The 16,433-nt window shown below is 40.6% G+C and overlaps 1 protein-coding gene across 1 annotated transcript in view; it reads left to right on the forward strand.

Annotated features, from left to right (window-relative positions):
* HEG1 (heart development protein with EGF like domains 1) overlaps positions 1–16,433 on the forward strand; it is a 120,848-nt gene that overhangs the window by 50,971 nt on the left and 53,444 nt on the right. Inside the window, exons 4-6 of the mRNA XM_036744756.1 lie at positions 6,452–6,802; positions 8,289–8,627; positions 14,238–14,507. Coding sequence (XP_036600651.1) covers positions 6,452–6,802; positions 8,289–8,627; positions 14,238–14,507 — 960 coding nt within the window. The remainder of the gene's footprint in view (positions 1–6,451; positions 6,803–8,288; positions 8,628–14,237; positions 14,508–16,433) is intronic.

Genomic DNA, 16,433 nt, shown 5'->3' on the forward strand with positions numbered 1-16,433 from the left:
GCACCTACTGCAATACCTTGCACACAGTCAGTCTTTTATAAATAGGATCTTAGAGTTAGAGATAAAGAGGACCTCAGTTGGAAGGGACCTTGGAATTCGTACAACCCAACCTCCTCACTATACAGATGAGGAAACTGAGACCCAGAGAAATGAGGGACTTGCCCAAGGTCATAAAAGTTACAAGTACAAGATCGGGACTTTGAACCCAGGCCAAGAGGTTCCAAATTTTGTCTTCTTTCCATTGTACCTGCTGTTATTTCAGTCGTGAAAGTACAGGTGCAGTAGAGTCTAGAATAAAACCTATAGAAGTCGCAACACTCTGGCTCCCCTGTGTTTGCTGAATAAACGAGCCTCTGTTTTGTAGAAGAGATTTAGTGACTTGCCCAAGGTCTTACAGTTAGTGTCTGGGACTTGAATCCAGGGCTCCCGAGTCCAAATCCATTCCTTCCCCCCCCATTCCTGGTTTTTGTTTTTGCGCAAGTTATTGCTAGGTGCCAAAGTGGATAGTGAGCCAGGTCTGCAGTCAGGAAGATCTAACCTCAAACACTCAGTAGCTGTGTGATCCTGAGCAAGTTGCTTTAATTTCTATCTGCCTCAGTTTCCTCATCTGTAAAATAGGGGTAATAAGAGCATGTACCTCCCAGAGTTTGAGGATATTTGTAAAGCCCTTTGCAAACCTTAAAGTGTTATATAAATGCTGTTATTATTGTTAATAAGCTACTAGTATAGTTTATTATAGCCATTTAATATAGCTGTTATTATTATTAATAAACATGTTCATAGGCTCTCAAAGGGCAGCTCAGGCAATGAGCATAAAAAAAATCTTTGATGCTTCTCTTTTTTATAGGTGAGGAAATAGGCATACATGGTTAAGTGACTTGCCCAGGGTCACACAGCTAATAAGTGTCTGAGGCCAGATTTGAACACAGGAAGATGAGTCTTCCTGACTTCAGGTCTGGTGTTCTATCCACTCCGCCACCTAGCTCAATAAGTGCTTACTATGGGCCAAACACTGTTTTAGGAGAATGCCTTTATAAATTATTAATAAGTATCTTTTGGACTAGATGACGTCCAAGGTTCTTTCCTATGCTCTGGTTGTTTTGATTCCATAATTTAAAAACCAACCTTATTATTATTAAACTCTGGAAGGGAGGCGTTTGTTTATTAAGCCATACTTGGATTCTGCTTCAGTTCACAAATCCTGGGATCATCATTTCTGTTTGCCTTTAGCCCATTCATTTGGCATGTTTTAAGATAATTTTTACTGTGTATTCAGACAAAGCTCATAACTCCACTGGATATTATTCTAGATTTCTTCTGTACCTTTTGGGATTTCACACACACACACACACACACACACACACACACAGACACACAGACACACAGACACACACACACACACACACAAACTCCCCAGCTTAGTGTAATGAATCCACATTTGGAGTCAGTACCTAAGTTTGAATCCTGCCTCTTTATAGCTGGCATTTCTATAGCATTTGAAGTTTGGTAAAGCACTTTGCATATATGATCTCATTTTATTCTCCTACCAGCTTTGGAAGGTAAGTTCTCTTATCATCCCCGGTTTACAGATGAGAAAACTGAGGCAAGCAGGGCTAAGTGACTTGCCCAGGGTCACAAAGCTAGTAAGTGTCTGAGGCTGGATTTGAACTCAGGTCTTTCTGACTTCAGGGCTGGTGCTCCGTTTACTGAGCCCCTAGCTGCCCCTCAACCACATTTTCAAAATGTTTTTGTGTTTGAAATGATGGGATGCTTTCTATTTCTCATACCCATCCTGAATTTGGTTAGAAGTTTTGTCCACAATTGTTGGTTGTATTGATGTTGTCTAGAAATAGTATAGATTCCTTTCCTTCTAAGCCAGGGTTGGGGAGGCCACATGTGGCCTCAAGGCCACAGGTTCCCTACCCCTTACCCTAAGCTATTATAGAGGGCAGCTAAGTGGTACAGTGGATAGAAAGAGCACTGGGCTTGGCATCAGGAACATTCATCTTCCTGAGTTCAAATGTGACCTCAGACACTTACTAGCTGTGTGACCCTGGGCAAGTCCCTTAACCCTGTTTGCCTCAGTTTCCTTATCTATAAAATGAGCTGGAGAAGGAAATGGCATACTACTGCAGTACCTCTACCAAGAAACCCCCAAATGGGGTCATGTAGAGTCAGATGCGACTGAAGGGGAGTGACATGATGAGATTTGTACTTAAGGAAAATCACTTGGAAGCTCTGTGGAAGACAGGTTGGAACAGGGAGAGACTTGAGATGTGGGAGACCAGTTAGGTAGGAGGGTGTTGCAGTGATGTAGATGAAAGGAACTGAGGGCCCCGCCTAAAGTGGCTGCTGTATGGGAAAAGGGTCAAAGGGAAGGATGCTGTGGAAGTAGAAACATCAAGATTGGCAATTGCTTGGCTATGTGGTCTGAGTGGGAATGAGCAGCTGAGGTTGATACTGAGATTTCAAAGTTCCTCTTATCTAGGAAGGTTCTATAACAGGACCGTAGTCTAGAACAAGAAGGGGTTTTAGCGCCCAAGGCAGCTCTCTAAGACTAGAAGGCATCCATGAGCCTTCTGCTTGCCCTGGAGGAGGGCATCCTCCACACTGAAGAAAATACCAGGTGGGACAAAAAAAAAAGTAACCCAATGACTTTTAAGTTTAAAATGACCTTGAAGTTTCACTACAATTTTTGGGGAAAAAAATCAGCATTTCTACAAGTTATGCTTAATTTATGATCTAGAAAAAGCATTGAGAATTTTTGATCAGCAGTTTTTAAGATGGTATTTAGGTAAGGAAGCCAAAAGAGAAGACCAGAGTAAACATAGCACCTTCAAATCATAGTGTATAAAGGTGAATGGAGAAGGACTGCTTAGAGGGGACTCAGAGAGAGTAGCTAACGGGGAGGCACAGCTACATACTACCTGTGTGAACTGAAGAAGGCCCCTTGTCTCTCTGGGTCTCAGTAAAATATAGGAGTGCACTTGTTGACCTCTATGTTCTCATCTTGCTCTGAAATGAGCCATCATCCAAAGTTATTATAGGCATGTTATATACTGAAATTCATGTATTTGTATGTAAAAACCTATAATGGTGTTCAATTTTGTTATTTAAAATTAAGTTTATGATATATTATAAAAAATTATAGCCAGATTTCTTTTCTTTAGTATCTTTAAAACATTTATATATATATATTATTTTTTCCAGTTACATGTAAAAAAATTTTTAACATTCTTTCTTAAAAACTTTGAGTTCTAAATTCTCTCCTACCCTCCCTCCCTCCTTTATCCCCTCACTGAGAAGGCAAGCAATTTAGTATAGGCTATACATATGCTGTCATGTAAATGTCATGTAAAAAATCATACAAAAATTTCCATATTAGTCATGTTGTGAAAGAAAACACACACACACACACAAATAAAAACAGTATGCTTTGATCTTCATTAAGATTCCATCAGTTCTTTCTCTGGAAGTGGAGAGCATTTTTCATCATAAATCCTTTGGAATTATCTTGGGTCAGTGTATTGTGAGAATAGCTAAGTCATTCACAGTTGATCATCACACAGTATTTCTGTTACTATGTACAATGTTCTCCTGGTTATGCTCACTTCATTTTGCATCACTTCATGTAAATCTTTGCAGGTTTTTCTGGAAGCATCCTGCTCATCATTTCTTATAGCACAACAGTATTCCATCACAGTCATATATCACAGCTTGTTCATCCATTCCCCAATTGTTGCTCACCCCATCAATTTCCAATTCTTAGCCACCACAAAGAGAGCTGCTATAAGAATGTACATATGAGTCCTTTTTCTTTTTTAAAAATCTCTTTGGTATACAGATCTAGTAGTGGTATTGCTGGGTCAAAGGGTATGCACAGTTTTATAGCCCTTAGGGTATAGTTCCAAATTGCTCTCCAGAATAGTTGAATCAGTTCACAACTCCACCAGCAGTGCATGACTATTCCAACTTTCCCAAATTTCTTCCAACATTTATCATTTTTCTTTTCTGTAACATTAGGTGATAGGCATGAGGTGGTAGCTCAGAGTTGTTTTAATATGTATTTCTCTAACCAGTAGCGATTGATAGCATTTTTTAATATGGCTTTAGGTAGCTTTGATTTCTTTGTCGGAAAACTGCCTGTTCATATCCCTTGCCCATTTACCATTTGGAGAATGACACATATTCTTATAAATTTGACTCAATTTTCTATATATTTGAGAAAAGAGGCCTTTATCAGAGAAACTCACTGTAATTTTTTTTTCTCAGTTTTCTGCTCTCCTTATAATCTGGGGCTGCATTGAAAAGGTTTGTGCAAAACCTTTTAAACTTAGTATAATCAAAATTATCCATTTATATCTTGTAATGTTCTCTATCTCTTGTTTGGCCATAAATTCTTCCTTTACCCATAGATCTGATAGGTCAACTATTTACATATTCCCCTAATCTGCTTATGTATCACCCTTTATGTCTAAATCTTGTACTCATTTTGCCCTTATCTTGGTATACTTTATAAGATGCTTTCCAGGTTTCTCAGAATTTTTTGTCAAATAGTGAGTTCTTGTTTCAAAAGCTGGGATCTTTACATTTATCAAACACTAGATTAGTATGGTTATTACCTATGTGGTATGCATCTTGATGCTTTTTAGTAGCTTAAATAATTTTGATGAGGTGGTAGTTTCTGAAAGAAAAATTATTTCTTTGTTTTTTGTTTTCAGCCTTCAATTTTATAAGATTTTGTGTTCTAACTTTTCTCCATTTTTCCCTCCCCCAAGACAGCATGCAATCTGATATAAGCTATACATATACAATCATATTAAACCTATTTCTACATTAGTAGAACCAAAGGGAAAAACCATGAAAAAGACACAAAAAAGAGAGAGACAATAGTATGCTTTGATCTGCATTCAGACTCCATAGTTCTTTGTCTGTATGCGGACAGCATTTTCCATCATGAATCTTTTGGAATTGCCTTAGATGCTCGTATTGCTGAGAAAAATTAGGTCTATCAAAGTTGGTCATTGCACAATGTTGCTGTTACAGTTCTGTGTACAGTATTCTGGTTTGTACAATGTTCTCCTGTTTGGTACAATATTCTCCTGGTTTGTACAATGTTCTTCTGGTTATTACAATGTTCTTCTGATTAGTACAATGTTCTCCTGGTTGGTACAATGTTCTCCTGGCTTGTATAATATTCTCCTGGTTTGTACAATGTTCTTCTGGTTATTACAATGTTCTCCTGATTAGTACAGTGTTCTCTTGGTTATGAAGTGGTAATTTTGAGAAAACCAAAGAAAGAAGCATGTGTGAATATAATGTGTGCAGATCTGGGGGCATTGGGCTGGATGATTCCTAAGATCTATTCAGGCTCCAGCATTCTGTGATTCTCCATCAGGCCCAGACCTGAAATGGAACCCAGGTCCTCTGACTCCAGAGCTAGTGCTCTTTCTACCATGCTGAACCCCTGATTTTATTGAAACTTTAAAAAGTTTTATTGGGGCAGCTAGGTGGCGCAGTGGATAGAGTTCTAGGCCTGGAGTCAGGAAGACTCATTTTCCTAAGTTCAAATCTGGCCTCAGACCAGATTTGTGACCTTGTGACCCTGGGAAGTTACTTAACCCTGTTTGCCTCAGTTTCCTCATCTGTAAAATGAGCTGGAGAAGGAAATGGAAAACTACTGCAGGGGCTTTGCCAAGAAAACACCAAATGGGGTCACAAAGAGCCAGATGTGACTGAACAACAACAGATTTATATCTTATTATCTTTTGTATTATGGTCATTAACTGGAGAGGTCTTGTTTCTTCCTGTTAGATTGTATACTCTTTGTCCAGACACAGGGTCTTGGATTTATTGAAATGCTTCAAGAGATTTTTTTATTTCTTTGGTGTGGCTAGTCCCTTCAGTGGCACAGATATCAACCCCTCCAACCGTGTTGATAGGAGGAAGCCAGTACCTTTTGGTGATGGGCCCCTGCGTTTGGCAAGGCTGGGCTTTGGAGGAGTGTTCATTGTCAAGCCCTACTCAGAGCCCTGCCATCTTGGGAAGACCTGCCAGCGTTTGTGTTCACTAGCATGTCCTGTGAGAACTCAGTCTCTACACTACAATGAACTCTCTGAATATGGTTACACACAGTAGATGCTTCATAAATATTTGATGAATGAATGAGGCAGTTAGGTGGTACAGTGAGAAGATTGTTGCACTTGGAGTCAGGAAGATGTGAGTTCAAATCCAGCCTGGCGCTTACTAGCTGTATGACCCTGGCCAAGTCACTTAACCACTGTTTGCCTTTGTTTCCTCATCTGTAAAATGCGAATGATAAGAACACCTACCTCCCAGGGTTGTTGTGAGTATCAAATGAGATAATACATGGAAAGTGCTTTGCAAATTGTAAAGAGTCAAATAAATGGTAGCTATTATTATTCAGTGAATTTTTCTTCTTCTATTTTAGCCCCTGAAACTAGGACAGAATCAAGGAACTCAACTACTTCAAATACTTTGGCCAGTCAGACAGACAGGACAGACATTTCTACCACATTCATCCAAGATGCCTCAAGGACTCTTCAGTCTTCAACTAATACAAGTTGGTTGGTAAATGGAACAGAAGGCTCAACGAAGCATTCTGGAATGGCCAGCTCTTCAGCGTCGACCCATGCCTCATCTTCCTTAGGGGAGGCCAGAAGAAAAAGTCCAGTGACAAGGCATCCGAGTGATGCAAAATCCATAGAGCCCTCAACAGATGACAGTTTGGGACACCCTTCTTCCGGGACCTCCACTCTGTCTTTACAAAATGATTCCTCAAGTGAGTTCCTGACTCACCCCATGTTGTAGAGCAAAGTCAAATCCAACTGAATTGATATTTTGGTAATAGATAGGATGAGGTATCTCCATGGTCCTGCAGCTGATCTGTGTCAGAGACAGCACTTGAGCCCAGGACTTCTTCGGCCAGCTTTCTATTCAGTAGTGTGTGTGTGTGTGTGTACACACACATGCATACATATGTATGCACATACACACACGTATCTACATATATGTGCATATATTCACACATACATATCTCTACATATATATGCTTATACACACATAAATACATATGTATAATGTATATACATATCCTATGGATTATTTTTTAGAAATTTATCTTATTTTCAGTTCATGGAATAAAACAAGCATTTCTATAACACAATACAATAAATACAATAAGAAAGATGATTGCACATGAAACTGCAAATCTACCATGTACAACTTGATATTCTCTCCAAATATACAATAAAGTTATCATAAAATTTCATAATATATAACATAATAAAATATCATAAAATTTCTTTTTTCCCCATTTTTTTCTTCCTTTCCCCCTCATGCCACCCTAGAGACAGTGTGGGTAGAAGTATGGACAGTAGATAGAAGTGTGGATAGTAGATAGAAAGCAAGCCCTGCAGTCAGCGGAGCAGCGTTCAAGCCTTGCCTCTGACACATACTAACTGTGTGACCATGGACAAATCTAACCTTTCAGTGCCCAGAAAACTAAGATTATAAATAACACTAAGTGTCATTAATATAACTCGTTGAGGATTGCTGAGTGCTTTACAAATATTATCTCATTCGATTCGCATAGAAATTCTGGGAGATAAATGCTATTATTAGCCCCAATTTACAGTAGATGAAGAAACACAGAAAGTAAGTGACCTGTCCAGGGTCACAGAGCCATTAAGTGTCCAAAGCTGGATTTGAATTTAGGTCTTCCTGACTCTAGCTAGGTCCAGTGCTTAATTCACCAAGTTACCTACTTTTCAGCCTCCATCAATGAAGGGAGTTTCTATACCAGGAGTTTCTCACAGTGATAAAAAAAGTAAAATAAAATCACAGGTCCAGAACCTCTTTGCCCCTAATGAATGGGCAAACTTATTTATCTATATGAGAAGCAGTATGGAGTAGTGGCTAGATGGCTCTCCTGGAAGACGGAAGAGCTGGGTTGGTATTACTTCTGACAGCTACTGGTTGTGTGACCAGTCAATGCCTTAGGGAGCTTTTGTTTATGTTTCAATGAGGATGGCAACCTGCATTGGTAGAGGGAGTTTCATCACCCGGGAATTCCCCATTGTGATGGAATCATAGGTCTGGTCCTTATCCCTGTATACATATATATTGCGAGCGACAGAAGTTATTTCTAAGGAAACCTTAGCGAGTGCTAATTTTTCATACACCCAGGTGATACTGCTGAATAAGACCCAATGAGATATGCTGATTTTTGCAGGCAGGATTTATCTGTTCCCTGTATTTTCTTGCAGTCTTTGAAGGAGACCATCAGCTGCCCGTTACTGATGCCGATGCTGGGGATGACAATTCTAGGACTCAGACCGAGGCTGGGTTCAATTTTGAGACTTTCACCAGAGGTGGGAAGGACGCGTCCCATTGGTTCATGACCAACCAAAGAGCTTCTGTGTATGTGAACGAAAACTCTACTTTGTATCCTGAGATGGTGAACCCTTTAGTCCTGACCCAGCTCTCCAAGCAGTGGGCAGGAAGTCGTACAGATCCAGATGATACGCATCTCCTTGAGCCTTCTACAGGATCATCAGCATCTTCCTCAGAGATGTTGGACTCTTCGTCACAGAGTCATCCTTTATGTGAGTTTTCATTTCCCAAAACTTGGTTTTCCTTAGCTGCACACTTAAAGAAAGCTGAGCTTGTTTTATTCCAAATAACTCTGATCTCTGTAAAGTCTAGCTCTTTCTACAAAATCAGTCTATCTATCTACCCTTCCCTCTCTCCCTCCCTCTCTCCTTCACTCCATTCTTAGCCCTCTTTTCCTGGCCTTATCTTCCATCTCTGGGATCTCTCACATAAGGTTGTCTAACAGTTTTAATTCATCATGAAATTAGGGCAGCACTTCTCAAAGTGTGATCTGGGGCTCCCTGAGACTCTTTCAGGGCGTCCATGAGGTCAAAACAATTTTCATAATAATGCTGAGACATTTTAACCTAATACGGTCAATATCAATAATTAAGCACCCATTCTTTGCCAGGCACTGTACTAGAAGCTGGGGATAAAAACACCAACTCAACACCGAGTTCAAATCCCACCATTCTGAGAAGGCCTTTCCAGGTCCTCCCAGTAGCTAGTGCCTTCTACCTGATATTACTTTCATCTGTGCTGTATTCATCTTGTGTGCACCTGATTATTTACATCTTGTCTCCCCAGCTAGAATGTAGGCTATTTGAGGACAGGAACTGTTTTTGCCTTTCTCTGTACCTGGTACATAGGAAGCACTTAATAAATGCTTGTTGGTTGATTAATGAAATGAAATGATTCCCTGCTCACAAGGAGCTTTCAGTACTCCCGCCGATTGGCCAGTCATCTGATTGTCTCTCGGTCAGTGATTCCCACCTGTACAAGACAATCCTCTAGTAAATACCTTGTTTGGTAGATCTCTAGCAAGGTTCCTCTTGCTGGGCCCTCTCTCTACCACCTTCTCTATGTCACAGTGCCCCCAGCCCTGCTTGGTCAGGGTCTTTATAGGTAGTGTTCCTCCTCACCTGAGACCCCTTCTCTGTGATCTCCAGGTTTTGGGTAGTGAAAAGCAGCCCCACTTAACAAAAAAGTTGAAGACTTCTAATCATTTCTCAATAAACACCCTTACAACCAACGCTGACATTTTTTTTCTCTTCCTTTTCATTTTTACGGCAACCAGACTGTTTCCTAGCATGCTCACCGTACAAATCAGTGTATAGGGCATCATATTGAACTTGTGATCTCACTCGTATGGGGAGCTCCCAGGTGAGGAAAGCCTCTCTACCGATGCAGGTTGGCACCTTCTCTGCAAACTTATAAAAATTGCGTAGAGCACTTAGAGGTAAGGTAACTTTCAAAAAGTCAGAGGGTTAGTAAGAGAAGCAGGATTTGAACTCGAGTCTTCTGACTTTAAAGTTAGCACCCTTTACCGTGATGCCTTGAGGGATTGCTTAATCCCCAGCATCTAGCTCAGTGCCTGGCACATAGTAGGTCCTTACTAAATGCCAGCTTGTTGATCGGTGATTGACTGAAAGTAGCTTTGCCAGAGGTTAGCTCAAAGCCCTGCCATGTACATCTGTTTTGCCCCTGACACTGGCTTGTTCACTTCTTGTGCCCATTCTTGCCCTTTGGGGGCAGAAGTTTCAGACCCATGACCTCTGTTTCAGGTCAAAGCTGTTACCTCTCCAGACTCCTAAACCCACGCTGGTGGTTCTCTTGGATTCTGCCCAGCACTGCAGAGTCAAATCTCAGCTCCCCAGGCCCTTGTTCTGTACCTGCAGAAATCTGCTGAGTGGTTGTTTTCTGCTACTAAGGCTTTTTTCACTGTCCTCCCACTGGTCAGCTAGTTGGCATTGCAGCCACCCTTCAACCTGATTCAATCATTCTTTTTTATGACCTTTGAATCTCTCCAAAATAGCTTTTATGTGTCTCCTCTCTCCCTCCCTCTCCCTCCCTCCCTCCCTTCCTCCCTCCCTCCCTCCTCTCTCCCTACTTCTCTGTCTCTCTCCCCCTCTCTCTCTCCCTCTCTCTCCATCTCTCTCCCTCTCCCTCTCTCTCTCTCTCCCTCTCCCCTCCCTCCCCTTCCCATTCTTTCCCCTCTCCCTCCCTCTCTCTCCTTCACTTCATTCCCAGCCCTCTTCCCCTGGCCTTATCTTCTGTCTCTGAGGATCTGTCACATAAAGTTGCCTTTCAGTTTTAATTCGTCATGAAATTAGGGCAGCACTTCTCAAAGTGTGATCTGGGGCTCCCTGAGACCCTTTAAGGCCATCCATAAGGTCAAAACTATTTTCATAATAATGCTGAGACATTTTAACCTCTAATATGGTCAGAATCAATAGATACAACCCACTTAAACAAAAGCTCTTTGGAAAGAGGCTTCAATAATTTTTAAGAATATAAAGGGGTCCTCAGACCAAAAAGTTTGAGGACTAGGACTCCCTGAGACTTTTTCAGGGTGTCCATGAGGACTGGGGCTCCCTGAGACTTTTTCAGGGTGTCTATTATTTTCATAATAATGCTGGGACATTTTGATTTCCACTATGGTCAATATCAAGAGATTATAACCCACCTAAACCATAGCTTTTTGAGGATAAGAGTCCTTAGTAATTTTTTAAGAATATAAAGGGGTCATCAGCCCATTAATTAACATATCCAAAGTCTGCCCTAGGAGGCAGCTTGGTAGAGTAGATAAAGAGCCAGCCTTGGCATCAAGCAGACTTGGGATCAAGTCAGCCTAGGCAGCTTGGCTGATGGAATGCTGGACCTCAAGTCAAGAAGAGCTGAGTCCAAATCTTGCTTCAGACCCTTGTAGCTATGGGGGTCACATAGGTCCTGGGCAGGTCTGCCTCAGTTTTCTTACCCTTTAAATGAGGATAGTAATCACACCTACCTAACTGTAAGGATCAAATGAGATAAAGCACTTTGTAAACCCTTAAACACTGCATAAATGTTGTTTCTTATTGTTAGCTCTGATCCATCCTAGCTTGAGTCCCTGGGTGAGCATTTTATTTTACCACCGAACAAATATAATCAATCAATCGATTAACACGCATTCATTAAACACCTACTATATGCCAGGCTCTGTATAAGGCAGTGGGAATAAAAAGATAGAAATGAAACTTTCATTGCCCTCAAGAAACATAGATTCTATATAATTTAACTGGGCAGCCCTGACCCACATCAGTTGGACTGTGTCTTAACATAGCGAACATAGGTGTAATTTTAAGTAGAATGGGAACATTCATTTAGACATAAATGTTGAAAATAAAAATCTGCATTTTTATAATAAAAGTAGTATTTATAAAAAAAATAGTGTATGATAAAAATAGCATTTCAAGCTGTACAATCACCATTATCAAATTCCTCATTTATCTAAAATTCCTCATTCTCAAAAATTCACAGGAATTACATGTAAGACCTCTAGTGTTCTGTGCCTCGTCTGTTTTTGGTATCTTCATTTCCTGTATGGTTATTTCCACACATATCCATCCTTCTTAGACCCTCAGGCAAGACTCTTGCTGACCTGTTTTGGAAGACAGGTTTCCTCCCTGAGAGTTCCCTAGACCGGTGAAATCACAGCTCCAGAATTGTGGTTGCAGGTCATGCCCACCAAAAGAAGCCTACCTTCATATTTGATAAATTTTCATCTCTCTGGATGCGATAGCTACTATTTTGTTGTTGCTCAGTTGTGTCTGATTCTTCGTGACCCCATTTGGGGTTTTCTTGGCGAAGATACTGGAGTGGTTTGCCATTTCCCTTTCCTGCTCGTTTTACAGATGAAGAAACTGAGGCAAACAGGGTTAAGTGACTTGCTCAGGGTCACACAGCTAGTATGTGTCTGAGGCCAGATTTGAACTCAGGAAGGTGAGTCTTCCTGACTCTAGGTCTGGTGCTCTAGCCACTGTGCCACCTAGCTGCCAGCTACTATACAAATTGGGGAGGGGGATATTTGTTTGCAACATTTCCCTGCCCTTATTCTCACACGTACCTCTCAAACCTTAGCACCTTTAGCATAACCAATCCCAAGCCAGTACCCATTCCTTGCTGAAGTGTTGAAGAAAATGAATAATGATTTCCAGAGAGATAATCAGCCATGAAAAGGTGATTTCATAAATTGCCAGCCCCACCAGGAGGTGACTTCCCTGCTTCTTCTTAATAAATTGTGTCTTCACACTGAACTATGTTAGTATTTCTTGAAAAAAAAAAACCATTTTTTCCAATTACAGAGATACGGTATTGATCAGCTCCCTAAAATAGTAAGATTTCTTAAGCCACAAATACAGAATGGAGGATGATAGAGCTGGAAGGCACCATAGGAGTCATTTAGTCCAACCTAGGATTTTAGAAATGAGGAAGCTGAAATTCAGAGGTTAAGTAATTTGCCCAAGATCGCAGAGGTAGCAAGTGTCAGAGCCAGGTAAGAAACCTAGTCCTCTGACTCCTGAGCTGGCTTTTCCTCTTGTACTGGGAGGTAGATTTCTGGAGCCCCAAGGGACCCCAAAAGCCATCTAGTCCAGGGGGTCTTGACATGTTTTGTGCCATGGTCCCCTTTGGCCATTTAGTGAAGCCTAATACATGTGGATCGTTGCCTACATTAATAATTAAAGAAAACACTAAATTTTTTCCCGATTACATATAAAAACCATTTTTAGCATTCATTTTTTAAAAATCTGAGTTCCAAATTCTTTTCCTTCATCCTTGAGAAGGCAAGCAATTTGTTACAGATTATACATATGTAGTTATGCAAAACATATGTTCATATTAGCCATATTGTAGAAGAAAACAAGCAAAAAACTCCAAGAAAAATAAAGAAAGTAAAACAAGTATGCTTCAATCTTCATTCAGACTCCATCAATTCTTTCCCTGGAGGTAGATAGCACTTTTATCATGAGTCCTTTGGAATTGTGTTAGATCATTGTATTGCTGAGAACAGCAAGTTATTCTCACTTGTGCAATATTGCTGTTACTGTGTATGATGGTCTCCTGGTTCTGTTCCCCTCACTTTGCATCAGTTCTTGTAAGTCTTCCCAGGTTTTTCTGAAACATCCTGTTTGTCATTTCTTATAACACTATAGTATTCCATCACAATCATATACTACAACTTGTTCAGCTATTTCCCAATTGATGCCCATCCCCTCAATTTTCAATTCTTTGCCACCACAAAAAAGCTGCTATAAATATTTTTGTACATATAAGTCCTTTTCCTTTTTTTCTCTTTGGCATACAGATCTAGCAGTCATATTGCTGGGTCAAAGGGTATGCATAGTTGTATAGCCCTTTGGGCATAGTTCAAATTGCTCTGTTGAATAGTTGGATCAGTTCACAACTCCACCAACAGTGCATTAGGGTCCCAATTGGAAACACTAACTTTGATCAGAGGTTAGTGAAAATAGGATGTGATTTTTTCCCCATCCAAGTTTCATGGATCCCTTGCAGTCTATCCACAGATCCTTTGGGGATCTGTGGACTCTGGTTAAGAACCCCTGATCTAGTTCAATTCGAATCTTTCAAGCCTACAAACCTATTAACTTTAAAGGTTTTGACTACTGATTTCTCCTTTGCAACTGCAATGTTCATTTTGGTTTTTCACATAGCTAACCTCCAACAAAAACCCCATGTAAATACTTAGAACTCCCCACACAAGGGGATTCATTGCCTGCTTTCAGAGTTAGATACTATTGTCTCCTAAGTTTATCTCACTGGTCTCTCTTTGATTCCCTTTCCAGACACTGAAGGGAGCCACGAGCTGGGGAGAAGGTCAGGTTCAGAAGAAAGCACTTCCAGTTTTCTTCATCCCAGTCCAGACATCTCAGCTACTTCATCTAGAAATGGAGAGAGGACGTTGCGATCTCTTACCAATAGCAGCCTGCCTTCTGGTGGAGGGGAGCACTCCACAGTGCTCATCCGTGGCACCGAGGGCACCATTCCTCACCTGGGAGTCACAGACACCACAGGCTCGCTCTCAGCTTCATCAGACCCATTGCAGACCCAAGACGGTAAACTCTCTTCTCCAGGATCATCGTCTCCACATTTCTCTGCCCTGCTTGGTTTGCCGGGGTTCTAGAATAACTAACACTTACTTAACATTGTAATGATTGCAAAGCACTTTTACACATATTATTTCATTTTGACCTTTACACCAAACTTCTGAGATAAGGGCTCTCACTGTTCCCATTTTACATATGAGGAAATTGAGGCACAGAGAAGTTAAAGGATTTCCCCGGCATCATACAACTAGGAAGGGGCTGATGGTGGATTCAAACTCAGGTTTTCCTGCCTTATGTTAGTTTTTGATTCAGAAAGGACTCTTATAAGTTTTGTGTGAATAACCTCTCAGGGTATGCCCTACCTAAGGAATATGTGATTGTGATAGTGATGTCAAGAATTTATGCCAAGACATTAATAACTTTAACCATTAGCTTTCATACATATTCTTTTTACCCATGAATGATTGGCATCGACTTCCTCTCCACTTGTCAGGTCATGAGGTCAGAGATTTAGAGATGGAAGAGATCTCAGAGGCCGCTGAGTCAAACTTCTCATTTTATAGATTAGGGAACTGAGGCACAGAGTAGCTAAATGACTTGCCCAGAGTCACACAGCTAAGTAAGTATTTGAATTAGGATTTGAAACTTGGTCCAGTGCCTTCTAGGCCAACTACAAAACTCTTGAGCGTAGCCTCAGCCCTATTTAAATGTAATTGGGAAATATTTAACAAATAAAAATACAGTAGAATATAGAAAATGCTAACATGTGGTTTTTCTAAGTCTATATATGGCCTGTAAGGATTCTTATGGAAGGTTTAGTAGTCCATGTTTCTATTTGAGTCTGACACTATTGCTTTAGATAAAGTTACCTTTGGGTGACACCTGCCAAGAATCCTACCATCTTTTTTTCTTTTTTAAAAAATTTATTTATTTTTAGTTCCCAACATTCACTTTTATAAGATTTTGAATTCTAAAAATTTCCCCCTACCTCCCCAAGACAGCATGTAGTCTGATATAGGCTATACATGTAGAATCATGTTAAACACATTTCCACGTTAGTCATGTTGTGAAAGAAGGGTCAGAACAAAAGGGAAAAACCAAGAGAAAGAAAAAAAGAAAAGAAAATAGTCTGCTTTGATCTGCATTCGTACTCTGTAGTTCTCTCTCTGGATGTGGAGAGTGTTTTCCATCACGAGTCTTGTGGAATCATAAGCATCCTACAGTCTTAAGAGATACTTGCTCAAAGATCGTGTCCTAGGACCAGTTTTATTGGTTGAGAAATAAATCACAGCATGTCTAGGGGAAGTAGAGACTGTGTTGTCTTTTATATTTAAACGCAGCAGCTATAGTATTTTGTGTGTATGTGCTTCGAGGTTGAAGTTTCTAGCCGCTCTTGTACCTTTGACCAAAAAGGAGAGGCTCCCTAGGAGAAGAGTTTGGCCCTGGGCACTTCTTTGCAAATACCTGGCGCCGATTCACTGTCATCACCATTTCTTCTGCTGCCACCAGGGTTTAGGAAAGAAGCTGGAGTTGGAAGTCTGAGGAGGGACTCAGGATGGCTAGAGTAGGGGGCAGCTAGGTGCGCATTTAGTGGTCAGCACCAGCCCTGAAGTTAGGAGGACCTGAGTTCAAACTTGACCTCAAATACTTGACTCCCAAGTCTCGAACTCCCAAGCTTACGCCATCAAACATCAAACTTACTAGCTGTGTGACCCTAGGCAAGTCACTTAACCCCAATTTTCTTGAAAAAGAAAAATAAATAAATAAAAAAGATGGCTAGAGTAGGCCCTGTCTTGCCCTTCCCAAATGTCCCTGGTTCAGAACATTTTGCTATTCATTAGTGATCAATTGGCTAAAAACATGTTGAGCTCCACCTGACTATTAATCATTTTTCATATATGTATATATATATATATCTGGTTTGCATATAATTTA

The sequence above is a fragment of the Trichosurus vulpecula genome, chromosome 2 (assembly GCF_011100635.1).
Source record: "Trichosurus vulpecula isolate mTriVul1 chromosome 2, mTriVul1.pri, whole genome shotgun sequence".
NCBI lineage: Eukaryota > Metazoa > Chordata > Mammalia > Diprotodontia > Phalangeridae > Trichosurus > Trichosurus vulpecula.